We start from the raw sequence: 20,235 nt of genomic DNA on the forward strand, positions 1-20,235 counted from the left end.
AGACTGAAGGCTGACAGTGTAAGTCAACTGAGGCATTCTATCCTTCATGTGGTGCCCCTAAAACAATCCAGGCCAACAAAGCAGCCTTTAAAATTAGAAAATTTTAAAATAAAACACATTAATGTTGAGAAGCAGGAACTGAATGATGGACCAGGGTCTGCGCGGAATGTAACCCAGAAGGAAAAAGCAGCAAAAATTGGGAAATAAGAATACTGGTCTAAACTAGTCTTGTATACCTTAAAATGGGACACCAGTAAAAACTGGGAAATAAGAGTACTGGTCTGAACTGTTTTTTCCTTCTGGAAGACCAAACCCAAGAGGGAGAGAACTGGACCCATCGCCCATGGAGTGTCCAATTTGAGGTTGGAGCCCATGTGCAGGAGAGAGGGAGAGAGAGAGTGCCTGGAGCTGACAGCCGTAATATTGGAAGTAGATGGAGAAGAGGTGAACAGTCGGGGAACAATTTAGGAGAGTGGGAGGTCCAGAATGAGGAGGGGTGACAGCCAGATAAAGCTAAATATTGCTTAAATAATGATTCAGCTGAAATCTAGTTTATCATTTTTAACTGCAAAACAGCTTCATGGAGTAGGTAAAATTAAGAATCAATTAAGATAAGTAATAGAAATAATTAAATGGACAATAACCTTAAAATATTCTCTGTTGGGTTAAATTTATGAAAGGTTATGGCAGGATTAGAGTTTAGAATCATGTGTGCAATATACATGATGCAATCTGGCCTGTACGGTCTCGCTATCCAGGATGAACACATATGTACATATGGATGAAGACTGACGTCCTCTAACAGGAAGTTGCAGAGCTCAAGAGTTAGCTGGACATACACACAGCACAATTCAGAAGGGTGTAAGTTTTCTGGAGCTGCTGTTCCAGGGGGAGGTCACCCCACGAGTTGCTAGCAGTAGAGATGCCAGTAAAGGACCCTTGGTAACCACTGGTAGACTGTGCAGGAAACAAGTGTGGGTAGAAATGGGATCATCTGTGGTGCTAGCATACCTATTGTACCAGTGATACACAGGTTAACATTGGGGAGGGTGACCACGAGCATCTAAAAGGCACTGAGGTGCAAGTGGTTCTCCAAGGGGGAGATAGTACAAGTAGTCAGTATACAGGATGCTGACTGTTAATGATTCTATATTCAAGAATTGAATAGCTTCTTTCCTCAGTGTGATCCAGAGTCCAGAATGGTAAGTGGTACATCAAGGAGGGTTTTATGTTCCTGGGACACTGGGGCCACATTTGTGTCATGGAAAGTGAGACAAACAGGAAAGCATCTATTTAAACAAGAGAGAAACCTATGTCTGTGGGGCAAGGATAAATCAGGCAAGGCTGAAAGGATGTGGGGGGTGGGAGATTTAAACAAATTAGGGGTAGGAAGGGAAAATCCATACTGTAATTCAAAAAGTGTCAAATAAAGACATACATACATGTACGAACATACAAAATAGGAGCAGAAGTAGGCCATTCAGCCCCTCTAGCCTGCTCCGCCATTCAATAAGATTATAGCTGATCTATTTTTGTTTCAAATTCCACATTCCCATATGCCCCCAATAACCTTTGATTCCCTTGCCTAACAAGGATCTATCTACTTTCACCTTAAAAATATTCAATGACCCCGCCTTCACCACCTTCTGAGGCAGGGAGTTCCAAGGTCGCAGAACCTTCGGAGAGAAAAAATTTCTCATCATCGCTGTCCGAAAAGACTCCCAATTTTAAAACAGCGCCCCCTAGTTTTGGACTGACCCACAAGAGGAAACATCCTTTCCACATCCCCCTTGTCAAGGCCATTCAGGATCTTATATACTTCAATCAAGACCCCCTCACTCTTCTAAACTCCAGTGGAAACAAACCCAGTCTGTCCAACCTTTCCTCATAAGACAACCCACTCGTTCCAGGTATCAATCTAGTAAACCTCCTCTGAACCACCTCCAATGCATTTATATCCTTCCTTAAATAAGGAGACCAAAACTACACACAGTATTTGAGATGTGGTCTCACCAATGCCCTGTATAACTGAAGCATATCATCCTTACTTTTATGTTCAATTCCTCTCAAAATAAAGGAAAGCGGGATAATAAATAATAATAAAGACAGCAGGATATTCAGGCAAATTAGGAGTAGTTACCTAAATAAAACTTCTGCATACAAATATGGAACAAAGAAATAAAACATGTGAGTTAGAAGCACAAATTCAGCTTTTGAGGAGATTTAGATGTATTGGCAATTAAAGAGATCTGACTACAACCGGGCATGATTGACAGCTAAATATTTCTGGCTATAAAAGGGTCTTGGAAATGCTGAAACACAATTGCGGCACAGAAAGAATGACTTACAGTAAAGGTAAACTGACGGTGGAATTAAGGAACAGCAAAGAATGTAAGGCTTTGTGTTGTCTAAAGGCCTCCTGAGAATAGTGATGCAGTGGGGGCTGTATAAATACAGAGATTTAGGAAAACAATGTGCCACTTGAACTGAGTGAGAATCTAGGAATTTGGTGTGTGAAGAAATCTTAGGGGGTCAATCTCTTTTTAAAAATCTAGTCTTGTCTGCATTTAGCATTTAACTGAAATTTACTGTGTAAATTTAATTGAAATTTACTGTGGGTGGGGCAGGCGGGCAGCTGGGCGGGCAGTTGGATGGGTGGATGGAAGAGGAAGTAGGTGCTCCTTTATTTTCCTACATTTTTCATCCTCCAGTATTTGGTTCTTACATTGGTGCAGTGGATGAAGCTGATTGGTGAGTAACTGGTAAGTTATTCTACTTATGATAGCTTATGAAGTTAAGGTATGACAGGGCACCTCAGCTGACTAGAATGTGCCTACTGTGATATTTGTAAAGTCATGGACTCACCATGTGTCCCAGCCAAACAAATCTGCAGGAAGTGTCACCGGCTGCTAAAACTTGAGCTCTGGGTTATGGAGCTCAAACTCACCTGGAGTCACTGTGGTACATCTGCGAGACAGAGAACTACATGTTAGGGAGGTGGTCACACCGCAGTTTAGCAGTGTGCAAGGAGAGAGGGAAAGAGTGACCGCCAGACAGTCTAAGCGAACCAGGCAGGTAGTGCAGGAGTCCTCTGAGTTGACCTCACTTGCTAACTTGTTTTCCATTTTGGATACTGGTAGGGATAATGGTTCCTCAGAGGAGTACAGCAAAAGCCAAGTCCGTGACACCATGGGAACTCAGCTGCACAGGAGGGGAGAAAGAAGAGTGGAAGGATAATAGCGATAGGGGATTGGTTAGTTAGGGGAACAGACAGGTGTTTCTGTGGTCGTAGATGTAACTCCAGGATGGTGTGTTGCCTCCCTGGTGCCAGAGTCTAGGATGTCATAGAGCGGCTGCAGGACATTCTTCTGGTGAGGATGAACAGCCAGAGATCGTGGTCCACATTGGTACCAATGACATAGGTAGGAAGAGAGATGAGGTCCTGAAAACATATTTTAGGGAGTTTGGAAAGAAATTATAAAGCAAGACCACAAAAGAAGTAATCTCAAAGTTACTTCCAGTGCCATGCGCTAGTGAACATAGGAATAGGAGAATTGATCTATTGAACATGTGGCTATAGAGTTGATGTGGGCGGGAGGCCATCAGATTTCTAAGGCATTGAGACCAGTTCTGGGGCAAGTGGAACAGTACAAGATGGATAGGTTGCACCCTAGCAGTACCAGGACTAATATCCTCAGTGCTGTTGGGGAGGGTTTAAACTAGGTTGGCAGGGAGGTGGGAACCTGGGAGGGAGCTCAAATGGAGGGAAGCAAAACTGGTAAGAGGAAGTAGAAAAATAGTAAGTAAAATTAGAAGGCAGGTGAAACAAAAATCAAATAAACATCAAATAAGATTAGAATGCAGAATAATGTTAAAAAGACAAAGTTAAGGGCACTCTGAATGCACGCAGCATTTGCAACAAGGAAGATGATTTGAAGGCACAAATAGAGGTAAATGGGTATGATTTAATTGCCATTACGGAGACGTGGTTGTCGGATGAGCTGGACTGGGAACTGAATATTCAGGGATATTTGTAATTTAGGCAGGATAGGTGGAGGGGAAAAGAAGCTGGGGTAGCACTATTAATAAGGGATGAGATCAGTACATTAGTGAGAGAGGATCTTACATCGAAGGATCAAGATGTAGAATCAGTTTGGTGGGAGCTAAGAAATAGCAAGGAGCAGCAAACATTGGCGGGAGTAGTTTATAGGCCACCTAACTGTACTGGTAATGTTGGGCATGGCATAAATCAGGAAATTAGAGCTGTGTGTAATATGGGTAATACAGTATTAATGGGCGACTTCACTTTACATGTAGGCTGGGTAAACCTAATTAGCAATAATGCTTTGGAGGATAAATTCCTGGAGTGTGTATGGGATGGGTTTCTGGAGCAGTACGTTGAGGAACCAAATGGGGATTAGGCTATTTTAGATTTAGTATTATCGAATGAGAAAGGGCTGATTAATAACCTTCCTGTAAAGGAGCTGCTAGGAAATAGTGACCATAATATAACAGAGTTTTATATTAATTTTGAAAGTGATTTGGTTCATTTTAAAACTAGGGTCATAAATCTGAACAAAGGAAATTATGAAGGTATGAGGGGCAGGTGGCTATGGTGGATTCGAAAAATTAATTAATAGACAGGCAATGGCTAGTACTTAAAGAACTATTACATGGTCCAGAGCAAATATACCTTCCTCTAAGACACAAAAATCCAACAGAAAAGGTGACTCAACTGTGCAAAAGCTCATTGGGTCAGAGGGAAGTCACATGATGCACACATGATGTAAATTAAAGATTGCATTAAAATAGATCACAGGGAGTGGCTTATAAGGTTGCCAGTAAAGGTGGTAAGCCCCAGGAGTGGGAGTAATTTGGAATCCAGCAAAGGATGACAAAGACTGTAGGTATGCAGAAAGGAAAAGATTAGCAGAGACAAATGTGGGTCCATTACAGATGGAGACAGGAGGATTTATAATAGAGAATAGGGAAATGGTGGAGAAACTAAACAATTACTTTGTTTGTCTTCATAGAGGAAGGTACAGTAAATCTCCTAGAAATACAAGGGATTAGTGAGAATGAGGAACTGAAAGAATTATTATTAATCAAGAGGTAGTGTTTACTGATGATCGCACAATGTTCAGCACCATTCGCGGCTCCACAGATACTGAAGCAGTCCATGTCCAAATGCAACAAGACTGGGACAATATCCAGGCTTGGGCTGACAAGTTGCAAGTAACATCCGCACCACACAAGTGCCAGGCAATGACCATCTCCTACAAGAGAGAATCCAACCATCGCCCCTTGATGTTCAATGGCATTACCATCACTGAATCCCCCACTATCAACATCCTGGGGGTTATCATTGACCAGAAACTGAACTGGACTAGCCACATAAACACCATGGCTACAAGAGCATGTCAGAAGATAGGAATCCGGTGACGAGTAACTCACCTCCTGACTCCCGAAATTCTGTCCACCATCTACAAGGCACAAGTCAGGAGTGTGATGGAATAGTGCCCAATTGCCTGGATGAGTGCAGCTCCCACAATACTCAAGAAGTTTGACACAGTCAGGACAAAGCGGCCCCCTTGATTGGCACCACAACGTCAAACATTCACTCCCTCCACCACCGAAGCACAGTAGCAGCAATGTGTACCATTTACCAGATGTACTGCAGGAATTCACCAAGATTCCTTCGACAGCACCTTCCAAACCCACGACCGCAACCATCTAGAAGGACTAGGGCAGCAGATAGATGGGAACACCACCACCTGGTAGTTCCCATCTAAGTTACTCACCACCCTGACTTGGAAATATATCGCCATTCCTTCACTGTCGCTGGGTCAAAATCCTAGACCTCCCTAACAGCACTGTGGGTGTACCTACACCACATGCACTGCAGCGGTTCAAGAAGCCAGTTCACCACCAACTTCTCAAGGGCAACTAGGGATGGGCAATAAATGCTGGCCCAGCCAGCGAAGCCCACATCCGGAAAAAAAAGGGCACATTTTGAGGAAGAGAATTCCAAAGTCTCACAACCTCCTGAGAGAAAAAAAAATCCTCATCCCTGTCTTAAATGGGCGACCCCTTTTTAAACAGTGGCCCCTAGTTCTAAATTCTCCCACAATAGGAAACATCCTTTTCACATCCACTTGTCAAGTCCCCTCAGGATCTTATATGCTTAAATCAAGTCATCTTTTACTCTTCTAAACTCCAGCAAATACAAGCCTAGCTGTCCAACCTTTCCCCTTAAGACAACCTGCCCATTCCAGGTATTAATCTAGTGAACCTTCTTTGAACTGCTTCCAATGCATTTACATCTTTCCTTAAATAAGAAAACCAATACTTTACACAGTTCTCCAGATGCGGTCTCACCAATGCCCTGTATAACTGAAGCATAACCTCCCTATTCTTGCATTCAATTCCCATTGCAATAAACGATAACATTCTATTAGCTTTGCTAGTTATTTGCTGTACCTGCATACTAACCTTTTGCGATTCATGTACTAGGACACCCAGATCCCTCTGCATCTCAGAGCTCTGCGATCTCTAACCATTTAGATAATATGCTTTTTTTTATTCATCTTGTCAAAATGGGCAATCTCACATTTCCCCACATTATACTCTATTTGCTAGATCTTTGCCCAGTCACCTAACCTATCTATATCCTTTTGTAACCTCCTTATGTCCTCTTCACAACTTACTTTCCTACCTAGCTTTGTGTCACCAGCAAATTTCCCAACCATACATTCGGTCCCTTCATCCAAATCATTCATATAAATTGTAAACAGTGCCAATGATGCATGTAAGCCAGGTTAATGTCATCAGCCCTAGCTTTTATCATTTCCTTTCTAAGATTCACAGTGGGTCTCCACAGTGTCCAGAAGGTGTACCAGGGATGCTTCACTGAATTGGAGTGCTGCATTCTTCTTGGCTTTTGGAGCCATGTCTTCAGCAGTGCCCTCCGGGACTGCTAGCATTGAGAAGTGTTTAAACTGCAGCTGCAGATGAGGAAGCAGCGAGGTAAGGGTGTGGCGGACAAATCGGAGGCTGCCTGCCAGCCAGATGGTGTGTTTTCTGTGGCTGCATAATTAATGAGGCAGGGATGGGATGTTATGGCGCAAAAACCCTTTCCTGTCTGCTACTGCACTTTGTGCAAATCTGGGACGATTCTGCCCAGAGTCTTTGAATAGCTTTAAGGCAGAAGTTGATAGATTCTTGATAAGCAAAGGGGTGAAAGGTTATCGGGGTTAAGCAGCAATGTGAAGTTGAGGATAAAATTAGATCAGCCATGATCTCATTGAATGGCGGAGCAGGTTCGAGTAGCCGAGTGGCCTACGCCTGCCCCAAATTCGTATGTTCGTATGTTGCACCATAACTAGGGTAGCTGCACCATACACCCGCCCTTCAGTGGAATATAGGACATAATGTTAAAGGGCTGTTAAGCTGACTGGTATCTAAATGCTGCCTCCCCCAGTGTGTTTGCTGGGTTTACATCCTACCTAAATATTGAACCTTTGATGATCTTTGTCTACTTCCATGCTTGGAATATTGTTCCAAACATTTACCATTATTTGCAGGAAGACTTTCTGTCTGGAATTTGATCTAAATTTATTTTTCGGTACACAAGAAGCCAAAAGTCAATGTCCATTTCAGCTTACTTCCACCATAACTTTGGTGAGAGCTCACTAGGAGGGGCCAAAACTCAGACAAAACAGATACACCAGGTCCTTGCATTGCAATGAATGCTCTTGTTTGGCCCCCCAACAGCTCCAAACACAACCATTGCTGTGAGGGAGAAAGGGTGAGAGGAGAGAGGGACATGGCTGGGACCAGCATATGGTCAGCTGAGGTAGTCAATTGGCAGTTGTTGGACCTATCCGAGGGGCCAGGGCTTAATCTGGGCCTGGACCCTGAAAGAGGAGAAAATCCTTCTTTAAAGGAGCCAGTGGGGCCTCTCCAATTTGTTTCCAGGGAGGACCTACTACGCACCCTCTTGGCCTGTCTACCTGTGCTGTAATTTAAGCCTTATGCTTATGAAGCTCATCTCAGATGTGCTCCTAATGGTGTAGGCATCAACTATGGGTACAAATTATTCTTCTGATTAAATATAACTTTTATTAACATGGAAAAGGCAGTAGGGAGGGGAAGGTAATCTTATTACAGCTCACTGAATGTCATTTTTCTAAAAAAATACTTTAATCAAATATACTTCCCAACTCCATCACAGTGCAATTTACAAGGATCACATCGAGTGGTTTCTGGCAGGGACAGCTGAAGCTAATTCTGCCAAACCTGTATTTCTTGGTCAACCAGTTTTTGGATAAATCAATGACAGTGACTTGCACCTTGAATTTTTTTTTATTCATTCATGGGATGTGGGCATCATTGGCTAGGCCAGCATTTATTGCCCATCCCTAATTGCCCTTGAGAAGGTGGCAGTGAGCTGCCTCCTAGGACCACTGCAGTCTATGTGATGTAGGTACACCCACAGGGCTTGAAATAGTTTAAATTTCACAGAAATAGCTTAACTATTTCAGGGCATACAAATGTGTCTAAGTGTTTGCAATGTGTGTAAATTTAAGGAAACATTTTTAAGCCTCTATTGTATTACACAAGACTAGTGTCAGTGAACAGGTTTCACAAAGCCTGCTTCCAATGGAATATAAAATAACCAAGATTTTTTCAGAACTGCTGCAGGAAGGCCTCCTTTTAGCAGGTCTCCCTGAATGCTGGTATTGGTGAGTCCTGACAGTTTCATGCTTGGCTTGCAACCAGCTGAGCACAGCTCACTACTCTTAGGAAATGTAGCAGCCTTAGTGCGGTATAAAAACACGCTTATTGCAGGGGAAGTGCGCAACACTATCACTTGGTGAAGAGTGTCACATCCACCTGCAGTAAAATTAGAGTTGCCAACGTGGCATAGAGGAAAATTCTAAAAACATTTGTTGGCTGGCCGCCACATTCAACTGATTAAATGTTCCCCGGCACCCCTCCCCATACCCCTTCCCCCCCCAAACCCCACAGTCTCTTATAGGTGTTCCTGGCTCCTCAATCTTTGCCACCTCTTGCTTCATTTTCAACAGATTGATATCCAGTGCCCCTGTCTCCTTCATGTTTGTTCGCATTATCTATTATATTTTATATGCACTTACAGGGCTATGGGAAAAGAGCGGGGGAGTGGAACAATTTGAAGAGCTCTTTCAAAGAGCTGTCACAGGCACGATGGCCAAATAGCCTCATTGCGCGTGGTATGATTCTAAAATCAATCTTGTTCCCAGTTTTGGATCTGTTTCTATGGAATAACTTTTATTTGGATTATTTCATTCTCTATTGACAGCTTTTTTATAGACCTGTTATGCAGTTACCCAGTTATGCCTGTCTCTTTATGGGGTATGTGGAACATTCCTTGTTCCAGTCCTACTCAGGCCCCCTCCCACAACTCTTTTTCCGGTACATCAATGACTGTTTCAGTGCCGTTTCATGCTCTTGTCTGGACCTGGAAAAATTTATTAATTTTGCTTCCAATTTCCACCCCTCCATCACTTTCACATGGTCCATCACTGACACTTCCCTTCCTTGACCTCTCTGTCTCTATTTCTGCTGATAGACTGTCCACCAATATTCATTACAAGCCCACCAACTCCCACAGCTACCTCGACTACAACTCCTCACACCCTGCTTCCTGTAAGGACTCCATCCCATTCTCTCAGTTCTTTCGTCTCCGTCACATCTGTTCTGATGATGCCACTTTCCAAAACAGCGCTTCTGACATGTCTTCCTTCTTCCTTACCCGAGGTTTCCCACCCACAGTGGTTGACAGGGCCCTCAACAGTGTCTGACCCATCTCCCATGCCTCTGCCCTCACACTTTCCTCTCCCTCCCAGAACCATGATAGGGTCCCCCTCACTTTTCACCCCACCAGCCTCCGCATTCAAAGGATCATCCTCCACCATTTCCGTCAACACCAGCATGATGCCACCACCAAACACATCTTTCCTTCACCCTCACTGTCGGCATTCCGTAGGGACCATTCTCTCTGGGACACCCTGGACCACTCCTCCATCACCCTCAACACCTCAGCCCCCTTCCACGACACCTTCCCATACAATTGCAGAAGGTGCAACACCTGCCCCTTTACTTCCCCCCTCCTCACCATCAAGGGCCCAAACACTCCTTTCAAGTGAAGCAGCATTTCACTTGAACTTCCCTCAATTTAGTCTACTGCATTCGCTGCTCCCAATGCGGTCTCCTCTACTTTGGAGAGACCAAACGCAGACTGGGTGACCGCTTTGCGGAACACCTTTGGTCTGTCTGCAAGCATGACCCAGACCTTCCTGTCACTTGCCATTTCAACACACCACCCTGCTCTCTTGCCCACATGTCCGTCCTTGGCCTGCTGCAATGTTCCAGTGAAGCTCAGCGCAAACTGGAGGAAACAGCACCTCATCTTCCGACTAGGCACTTTACAGCCTTCCGGACTTAACATTTGAGTTCAACAACTTCAGATCATAAACTCTCTCCTCCATCCTCACCCTTTTTGAACCCCTTTTTTCAAATATTTATTTTTTAAATTTTATATATATATATTTTTCCCATTTCTATTATTATTATTTTAAAAATTTATTTTCATTCATTTTTTTATCCCCATCTTTTAGCCTATTTTATCTTTTCTCCCACACCGTCCCCTCCCCCCACCCCACCCCCCACTAGTGCCCTCTGTCAGTTGCTCATCCTGCTTTTAATGTCTTCATACTCTTAACGTCACAATTAGCACCTCCTTTCGTCAATATCACCAGCATCAACACCCCCTTCCACCTTTTGTTAATGACATCTTTTGCAATCTCTCCTTTGCCTCCACCTATCACTGGCCTTCTGTCCAGCTCCACCTGTCCCATCCCCCTTAAACAGTATATATTTCACCACATTTTTATTTCTCTTTAGTTCTGAAGAAGTGTCATACGGACTCGAAATGTTAACTCTGTCTTTCTCTCCACAGATGCGTCAGACCTGGTGAGTTTTCCCAGCGATTTTTGTTTTTGTTTTTATAGACTTGTAGCTGGATGCACCACTCCCCTGACTGCTGGTGCCACTGAACTTCATTTGAAGGCTTTTTGTTTTGCAGCCAATGAAATAACTTGAATAGTTTTGATATCTTAGTGGAAGCCTTACAATACCAGACCAAAAAATAACTGCCAAGAATATCACTGAAGACCCAATAAAACCAGGTGGTTCCTGTCCAGTTCCTATTACAAATAAACATTTCAACAAAAAAATATACTGTCTAGCCAGAGTCCGTATGGAAGCTATCTAGCAATAGAGCTTTAATACTATTTATATCGGTGTACATTTTGTTTTTCAAATTTTTATCCAGATGTCAACTTGGTTCAGTGGTAGCACTCATGCCCCTGTGGGGGAAAGCTTTGTGTTCAAGCCCCGTGGCAGGACTTCAGCTCATAACCTAAACTACTACTTCATTGCAGTACTTAAGGAGCGTTGTACCATTAAAGGTGCTGTCTTTTGAATGGGATGTTAAACTGAGGTGTCAACTGCTGTACAGAACCGTGCAGGAACCGAATTGTACAAGAAGCAACAGTACTGTACCATTCAAGGGCAAGAGGTGAGGAACAGGAGGCGAGGTGGGTGTGACACTTTTGGGAGATCCTCAATCAGCCCAACCCCAGCTCCATGTTTTGAGTTCAATGACAGCACCGCAGCTTAGCAGCTGAACGTCAACCTGGGAGAAATTGTCAGATCAGAGGTCCAAAGATCCAGTAAGAGCCTGAAGACTAACAAGGCACCTGGAATCAATGAGATACCAGCAGAGCAATTGAAACATGGTAAGAACACTGTAGTGAATGTAGGTATAACCTTTCTTAATGCCTTTAGGGGTCACATGATTGCACTGACGAATGAGCCCTAAGCGCGGATAATCTTAGGGGTGGAGCTGTCTAGTCATGGACCTGGTTCAAGCATGTAGTTTTTAAACAAGCTCTGTGATAAAGTTATCTGTTTCAAGGAAGAAATCTGTCCGGTACATCAAGTTCATTACAATTGGTGACGAGGATAAATAGCTCTGATGCTGCACCTTGCCTTGTGAATGTGAGTACATCAATTCTTAAGGAAAGAAATAAAAGTATACTCACCAGTCATGCCACTCTTTGGCAGAATCGACCTTTATAACTCATCCATGGAAGACTGGAGCCAGTACTTAGGGCGCCTAGATTTTTATTTTGTGGCGAATGAAATAACAGAAGAGGAGAAGTAGAAAGCAATTCTTTTAAGCGTCTGTGGTGGAAAGATGTATGGCCTCATCCGCAGTCTCAGGGCCTCGAGCATGCCCAACTTGAAATCTTTTAATGAATTGGTAGACTTCATGAAGACACATTTTCAGCCGAAGCCATTGGTAATAATGCAGAGATTTAAGTCTAACTCCAGAGTAAAGGCCCTGGGAGAGTCCATCACAACTTATATAGTGAAGTTGAAACAGTTGACTGAGCACTGCGGGACCGATTGGTTTGTGGTGTTCATGATGACACCACTCCGCGCCATTTACTTGCAGAAGTTGACATTGGTTTGAAGCGCGCCATGGAAATAGCGCTAGCAATGGAGAGTGCCGAGAGGGACTCACAGGCTTTACAAAATGTGCAACATGGCGCCATTCTTCAGTTGGGGCATGAATCTACCACTGGGCGTGATGTGAAAATCAGAGACACAGCCGCGAATCGGGAGATAGTTTCTGTTGCTCGAAAAATGAAATGGCATATCGGAAGCATCTCAGCAGCAACTCAGAAATTAACCTTTAACAGATGCGGGGGTAACCATGTACCTGAAGCCTGCAGATTTAAGGAGGCAGAATGCCATATTGCTACAAAAGGGCAGGTAATAAAGCAATACAAGGCAAAATCGAGACAACTAATCAGACAGCAGACCAAGATGATTGAAGCGCACAATATAACAGAACCAGAAGCTGCCAATACTGATATCTATTCTCTATACAATGTCAAAGCAGTAAAATCTGAATGAATAACTGTCACCCTTCAAGTGAATGGGATGCCTCTGGTAGGTAGACATAGGAGCTTCAACCACAGTGGTGGGAGAACACACATTTAAATACTGAAATGAAGGTACCCAGCCACTGAATCTGGAGCAAACCATGGCTCAACTGAAGACATACACTGGAGAGTCAATACAGGTAAAGAGCATTGCCACAGTACCTGAGTCCTATTGGCAACAGACAGCCCAGCTTCCAAGGATCATTGTGACAGGTGAATGACCTAGTCCTCTGGGCCATGATTGGTTGCAAAAAATTAAGCTCAATTGGTCAGAAATATTTCAAGTGAGAACAAGAAATTCCTGAGCTGTTAAGGAGGTACGACAGTGTGTTTCGTGACAAATTGAGAAAGATGAAGGGCTTACAAGCAAAAATATATGTAGATTCGGAGGCGACACCTCGGTTCTTTAAGGCCGGACCTGTGTCTTCTGCCCTAAATGAGAAGGTGGGTGCAGATTTGTGCTGCTTAGAGAAGCTAGGCGTAATCCAGCCAGTCCAATTTTCAGATTGGGCAACGCCCATAGTCCCTGTGATGAAACCAGATCAAACTATTTGCATTTGCGGAGACTATAAATTGGCTGTGAACAAAGGTGCTAAACTGGATAAATATCCTATCCTGAGGATAGAAGATTTGTACGCTAAGCTAGCTGGAGGAAAATCCTACACCAAACTGGACGAGCCATGCATATCAACAGCTAGAGCTGGACAGCATGTCTAGAGGGTATGTAACTATCAATAGGCACAAGGGCCTGTACCAAGATACACATTTACCCTTTGGTGTATCATCTGCATGTGCAATCTTCCAAAGCCTATTGCAAGGACTTCCCCGAGTAGTGTACTAGATGATGTCCTGATCACAGAATCAATGGAAGCCAAACATTTGGCCAGCCTAGAAGAGGTTTTAAGAAGAGTTTTGGAAGCTGGTGTACAATTGAAGGAAGAGAAATGTATATTCCAAGCGACAGAAGTCAATTACTTGGATCACCCAAGTGGATGCCAAAAGGTTGCATCCAGTAGAGGAGAAAGTCAGGGCAATCAAAGAGGCACCCTCTCCTACCAGTGTCACTGAACTGAAGACTTTTTGAGCATGATAAATTATTACGGTCACTTCTTGCCAAACTTGTCAACAGTGTTAGCACCTTTGCACTTATTATTGAAAAAGAACCATCGTTGCTCATGGCATGCACAACAAGAAGAAGCCTTTGTGAAGGTCAAGAAGCTATTACACACATCATGTTTACTGGTACATTATAACCCATCAAAAGAATTAATATTAACCTGTGACGCGGCTCTTTATGGTGTGGGAGTTGTGTTATCACACAGGGTGGAAGATGGTTTCGAAAGGCCAATAGGCTATCTCCAGAATCCTCTCTGCAGCCGAGAAGGGTTATTCACAACTCAAAAAGGAAGGTTTATCAGTAATATTTAGAATGAAAAAATTCCATCAGTCTCTGCATGGACAACATTTCACCATTGTGTCGGACCATAAACCACTAATGGGTTTATTTAGTGAGGACAAAGCCATTCCGCCATTAGCCTCAGCAAGGATTCAACATTGGGCTTTGATCCTATAGGCACCTTCTTGCGCCGTCCTGGTGTGCATATTGCAAATGCAGACACATTCAGTTGTCTTCCGTTACATTATACACACTCCAGTGCCACAAGAAGTTGTGCTAGTGTTGAATTTCTTGGGCTCTTTGCCAGTCTGTGCGAAGCAAATAAGGAATTGGACAAGCCGGGATCCAGTTTTGTCAAAAGTCTGAGACCAAGTATTGCAAGGATGGTCGAATTCACCAGTGTCTGAAGAGATAAGACAATTCCGTGCCCGTAAAACAGGGTAAAGTCGTCAAGATGGAATCTTGTTGTGGAGATCAAGAGTCATTATCCCTTCACAAGGAAAAGAACCACTCTTGACAGAGCTTCACAGTGCGCATCCAGGCATATTGAAGATGAAGATGTTTGTGCGAAGCCCAGTCTGGTGGCCAAATATAGACAGTGACATTGAAATTACGGTCAAGCACTGACTCCAGTGTCAGCAACAGCAGAAGTTGCCCATTTCAGCTCCACTGCATGTGTGGGAGCGGCCTGGTCAACCCTGGGTTAGACTACATATGGACTATGTAGGCCCATTTTTAGGTAGCATGTTTTTATTGATCATTGATGCGTATTCTAACTGGATGGATGTATATAAAGTTAGATTACGACATCGTGTGCAACTTTTGAAAAACTGAGCCAATGTTTTAGTATACACGGCCTACCAGAAGTCATTGTTTCTGATAACGGTACTGTCTTCACTAGTACAGAATTTCAGAGATTCATGAGCTTAAATAGAATTAAGCATATCAAGACAGCACCATATCATCCCTCATTAAATGGGTTAGCTGAAAGAATATTGCAAACTTTCAAATCAGGAATGAAGAAGTTATCCGAAGGTACTTTAGAAACTCGAATTTCACATTTTCTTCTCAATTATCGTATGACTCCTCATGCAACTACAGGTTCAACACCATCTGAATTACTGATGAAACGCCACCTTCGTACAAGGTTAAGGCTGGTGTTTCCAAACTTAAAGGGGAAGGTAGAGAAGAATCAGAGTAGTCATAACAAAACTTGAAGATTTAATGTGGAAGATATAGATTTCCTGCAGCATTTTGGAAATGGACCTAGTTGGGCTCCTGTCTCTGAAACTGGGCCCTTGTCATTCCAAGTGGAAGTGGAAGACTAGATTGTTCGAAACCATGTGGATCATCTAAGGAGTAGAGGGACAGTCCAACAACCAGCTAATCCACCTGTAATTGATGTCGAACCTTTAATCCCTGAGGTGACAGATCGACCTAGAATAGACATACCTGATGTCTCTGTTGAATTACCTAATCCTGAACTGTCACTTTTTAAGGATGTCTCTGATGCTGTAGTTCCTGATCAAGTCAATCCAGTGGGAGAATCTCAAGTGGTAGAGCTACACCGCTCTAACTGAATTAGAAAACCACCTCAGAGGCTTATTCTTTAATCACATGACCTGTGTATATAAATATATATTGTGGATTAAAATATCCTTTGTAAATAGGAAATGCAAAAAAAAACTAAAGGGGGAGGAAATGTAGTGATTGTAGGTATAACCTTTCCTACTGCCTTTAGGGATCACGTGATTGTACTGACAAATGAGCACTAAGCGCAGATAATCTTAGGGACGGAGCTTTCCAGTCATGGACCTGGTTCAAGCATGTAGCTTCTAAATGAGCTCTGTAATAAAATTATCTGTTTCAAGTAAGAAACCTGTCTGGTGCATCAAGTTCATTATAAACGCCATCACAACAGAGTCCATGGACCTGTTAAACAAGATCTGGACTGTGGAGGATGTTCGACTGGATGTGAGGAGTAATCTTCAAAGCTGCCAAAGAAAGAGAACCCCAACGACTGCAACAACTGGAGGGACATAACACTGCTGCCAGTACCTGGAAAGGTCTTCAGCATGGTGCTCCTCAACAGATTGAAAGCAGAAGTAGACAGTACCCTTCATAAAGAACAGGTAAGTTTCTGGGGTGGCAGATCATGATGTGAGCCAATTTTTCCACTCCGGAACATCATAAAGCAGAGCCTCGAGTATCAGAAGCCACTTGTTAGCAACTTCATTGAATTCAAGAAGGCTTTTGATAGCATCCATCGGCAGTCACTCTGATACATTGCAAGGCAATACAGCATCCTGGAGCAGTATATCAAAATCTTCAAAGCCGTATACCATGACTCCAGCTGCTGTGTCAAGACCAGCACAGGCACCATGGACTCCTTCAACATCATTACAGGTGTACAGCAAGGCTGTATACTCTGCCCATTCCTTTTCTTCTTGGTTATCGAATTCATTATGAGGAAGGTGATGGTGGGTGCAGACTTTGGTATCCCATGGCAACACTACCGGTTGACAGACCTGGAGTTTGCAGATGACATCACATAGCTGGCCGAAGAATCACATGCGCTTCAAGATATGACCACCAGTCTTGACAGTAGCGACGCCAAGGTTGGTCTATGCATTCACGGCAAGAAGCCAAGACAGTGACAGCTGGATGACAACAAAGCCCTCCCATCACCATCGGGAACAGAATATTGAGGCATTGACCACTTCCTCTACCAAGGAAGCAACATCTCCAGGGAGGATGATGTAGAGATCATCATCCACACAAGAATCGACAAAGCATCGGTCTTCCATGCCCACAGTCTGGGCATCCAACACCATCAGCACAGCCATGAAGCTGTGACTCTACGTGTCCACAGTAGTACTAACTGCAATCTGTGCCAATGAGACATAGAAGAGAACAGCAAAAGTGTCGTGTAAGTTGGACGTTTTACACCAGTGTTACCTACAAAACACCCTGGGCATCACATTGGCAGACAAAATTATCCAAGACGAAATAGTGTTATAAAGGGACTGGTCAGAGGCACATGCGAGGCATGAGAGACAAATGAGACTGGCAGGACACATATTTTGCCTCCCGGATGTATGTCCTGCAATAGTGTCAGTAGAATGGAATGAAAGAAGAAGAAGGGGCCAGCCAAAGAAGACCTGGTGGAGTACATTTAAGGAGGACCTTCAAGAGGAGGACACTACCTAGGCTGGAGCGAAAGAGATTGCGATGGACCTAGGCCAGTGGCAGAGTCTTGCTGCTCATTGTCCTATTTGGGATGGGAGGAACTAAGTCTAGGTAAGTCTCCCACCCTTCTCCCAAACAATGTAGAAACATTGGAGTAATCATATCAATGGTATTCACCAATTAAATGGACAAAGAAAATAAAATAAGCATGTTTACCATGAGTTTTACCTGAAAACTTGGACAAATTCTTAGTTGTGTTATTCATTGCCTTTTTCTCCACAGCTATCACATGCTTAATCTCTTCTAAGACAAGTTTCAGTTCCTCCGAATGTTTTAAATTTTCTTTCTCAGTCTTGTGCATTCTGTTACTGAGTTCTAAAAGTTCTTGTTGGTACGTGGATACTTCATCTTCAACTCCTGCAAAATTAAGAAAGGCTGTGATTATACCTCTGCATTTCAAATAAATTACTTTCATATCAGATCTCCATTATGATTTTTGGAGAGGAGTGAGATGTGTTTTTGTGTTGCTGTGGTGAAGCTGTAAAAACTCAGACAAATAATGAGTGTTAGTCTGTAGTGACGGCACTCTATGGTCTTAGTTCTGAGGTGATAGCTTCCATTAGGCCAAGGTGGAGAGGGAGTGTGGGGGTGCAGGGGAAACCACCATACACATAATGGAATTGGTTTGAGGCCCAAACCATTTTCCCAATTGAGCCTCATTTGAATTCTGACAATACTAAAGAGAAATACTTACATTTCTTTAGCACCTTTCACAATTATGGGATGTCCCAAATGCTTTACAGTCAATGTAGTACCTTTGACGTGTAGTCACTGTTCTTATGTAGGAAACACGTAGGGATGCATTGGAATAGAAAGGTGATAGGGAATTAACAGCCCATTTAACATCCCTCCTGATATTATACGTCATTACATTCAAGGAAATGAAAATTGGTGGGTTGTAAAACACGTGGCTGATTTGCTAATATCCATTTTACATCATCTCTCAGAGGGTGATTAGACTTTGGAATTGTCTTCCCCAGAGAGCAGTGGAGGCTGGATCATTAAATATATTCAAGGCTGAACTAAACAGTTTTTTAACCAGTCAAAGGTTATCGCAGACAGGCAGGACAGTGGAGTGAGATCAGCCATGATCTCATTGAATGGCGAAACAGGCGTGAGGGGCTGAATGGTCAATTCCTGCTCCTATTTCTTATGATCCTAATTATCTCATAATATTAAAATTATTCTCCCCACCCCCCGCCACCCATATGTGTGCTTGGAGGGTAAGAGTGGGTGCAACTGTGACAGCTTTTGGAATTTAGCAGCCGGGTTCAACTAGTCATTTATGTAAAATATTGTATGACTTGGCTTGTTGCCCTTTACTTGTGTTATCTTCTGGCTGGATGAAGTTTATTTTTCTCAATGAGCAGCTTGGAGAATTAGTATTAACTTTTTCTTAAAACTATTTATTTATAACTATTTACATCCAAGATCTCATGGTGGATATATTATACTCTGGACACAGACTGTTCTGTGTCTTGCTCCCTTGGTCATCTGACCCCATTGTCATGATTACATCATCATTAACATTATTGTCTAATTAACATAACCATTAAGCCTTTACATTGTAATGTCAGCTTCCAGCTATAGAACCATATCTCAGTATGAGTCAATGGTTTCAGGGGGGGAGGAAGAAAATATTAAAAAATGCACCATTCCAGATTTTGCTTGCTTCTTGTGAAGGCCCTGACACACTGAGGTACCGTTCAAAAGGTGTCAGCTGCTCCGCGATCACTCTGCATGTGCAAGCCTGAAGAGTGGATGGCAATATTTAACCAGGGCACATAACACAATTGAGGCTGGGGCTGCCATCTCTCTCTTTTTGGGTGGGAGTCTCCCGAAATCAGTAATTCATCCCAAACAATGCTGCTGGCTACTCAGGAGGTAAATTTGTTGTATGGTCAATTCTCGCATGTGCGTTGATGCTGCAGCCAATCAGCTGTGTTTGCTCCACCACCACCCCCACCACCCTCACCTGCCCCCATCCCTTCGCTCCCATTGCTGCTTGCCACACTTCTGGAAGTTACCTTGTATTGGAGGGAGTTGCTCTTGTCTGGGTATAGGTTAAGTGTACAAGACCAGGAATAGTTACACTGGTAGAGTTGCTATGTATTCCAAGAGGACAGACTGTCTAAAACACAAACTATTGTTTGAAATGATTGCTGCATCACTCAACATTTAATGTGTACTGGAGAGGCACAATTTGCCTTATAAAAACAAGGAAAAAGTTTCTTCTTGGAGTATTTCTTTGGCAGGTTTCCAGTTGAATTCACATTTTATAATTTCAAACAAAATATGACGTTGGTTTTTGCCTGACTGTGAAAAGGCGTGTGCTTGATCAGATTACATTTGTTTCTTTTGGGTGAGAATCAGTAGGGGAGAGGAGCTGGGGCATGGTTCATCAGGGTGTTGTCCCTTTTCACAATCTGGGAGATTTTCACCATTTTAACTTTCCAACCTCTGCACCTGGTGTGTCCAAGACAATGAAGGAGTCAGGCCAGGTAGTCGGAAACTTGAACTTTGGGAGTGGGG

At 43.2% G+C, this 20,235-nt stretch overlaps 1 protein-coding gene across 4 annotated transcripts in view; it reads right to left on the bottom strand.

Annotated features, from left to right (window-relative positions):
* The window catches only part of LOC144678942 (alpha-1,3-mannosyl-glycoprotein 4-beta-N-acetylglucosaminyltransferase B-like), a 285,879-nt gene that overhangs the window by 185,631 nt on the left and 80,013 nt on the right, over nt 1-20,235 (bottom strand). For 2 of the 4 annotated variants that reach the window (XM_078539076.1, XM_078539058.1), the window contains exon 2: nt 17,860-18,060. The exons of 1 other annotated variant lie outside the window; for it this stretch is intronic. In XM_078539076.1, coding sequence (XP_078395202.1) covers nt 17,860-18,060 — 201 coding nt within the window. The remainder of the gene's footprint in view (nt 1-17,859; nt 18,061-20,235) is intronic. One more of the 4 variants, XM_078539067.1, reaches the window with a different exon arrangement.

Source organism: Cetorhinus maximus, chromosome 1, assembly GCF_964194155.1.
Source record: "Cetorhinus maximus chromosome 1, sCetMax3.hap1.1, whole genome shotgun sequence".
NCBI lineage: Eukaryota > Metazoa > Chordata > Chondrichthyes > Lamniformes > Cetorhinidae > Cetorhinus > Cetorhinus maximus.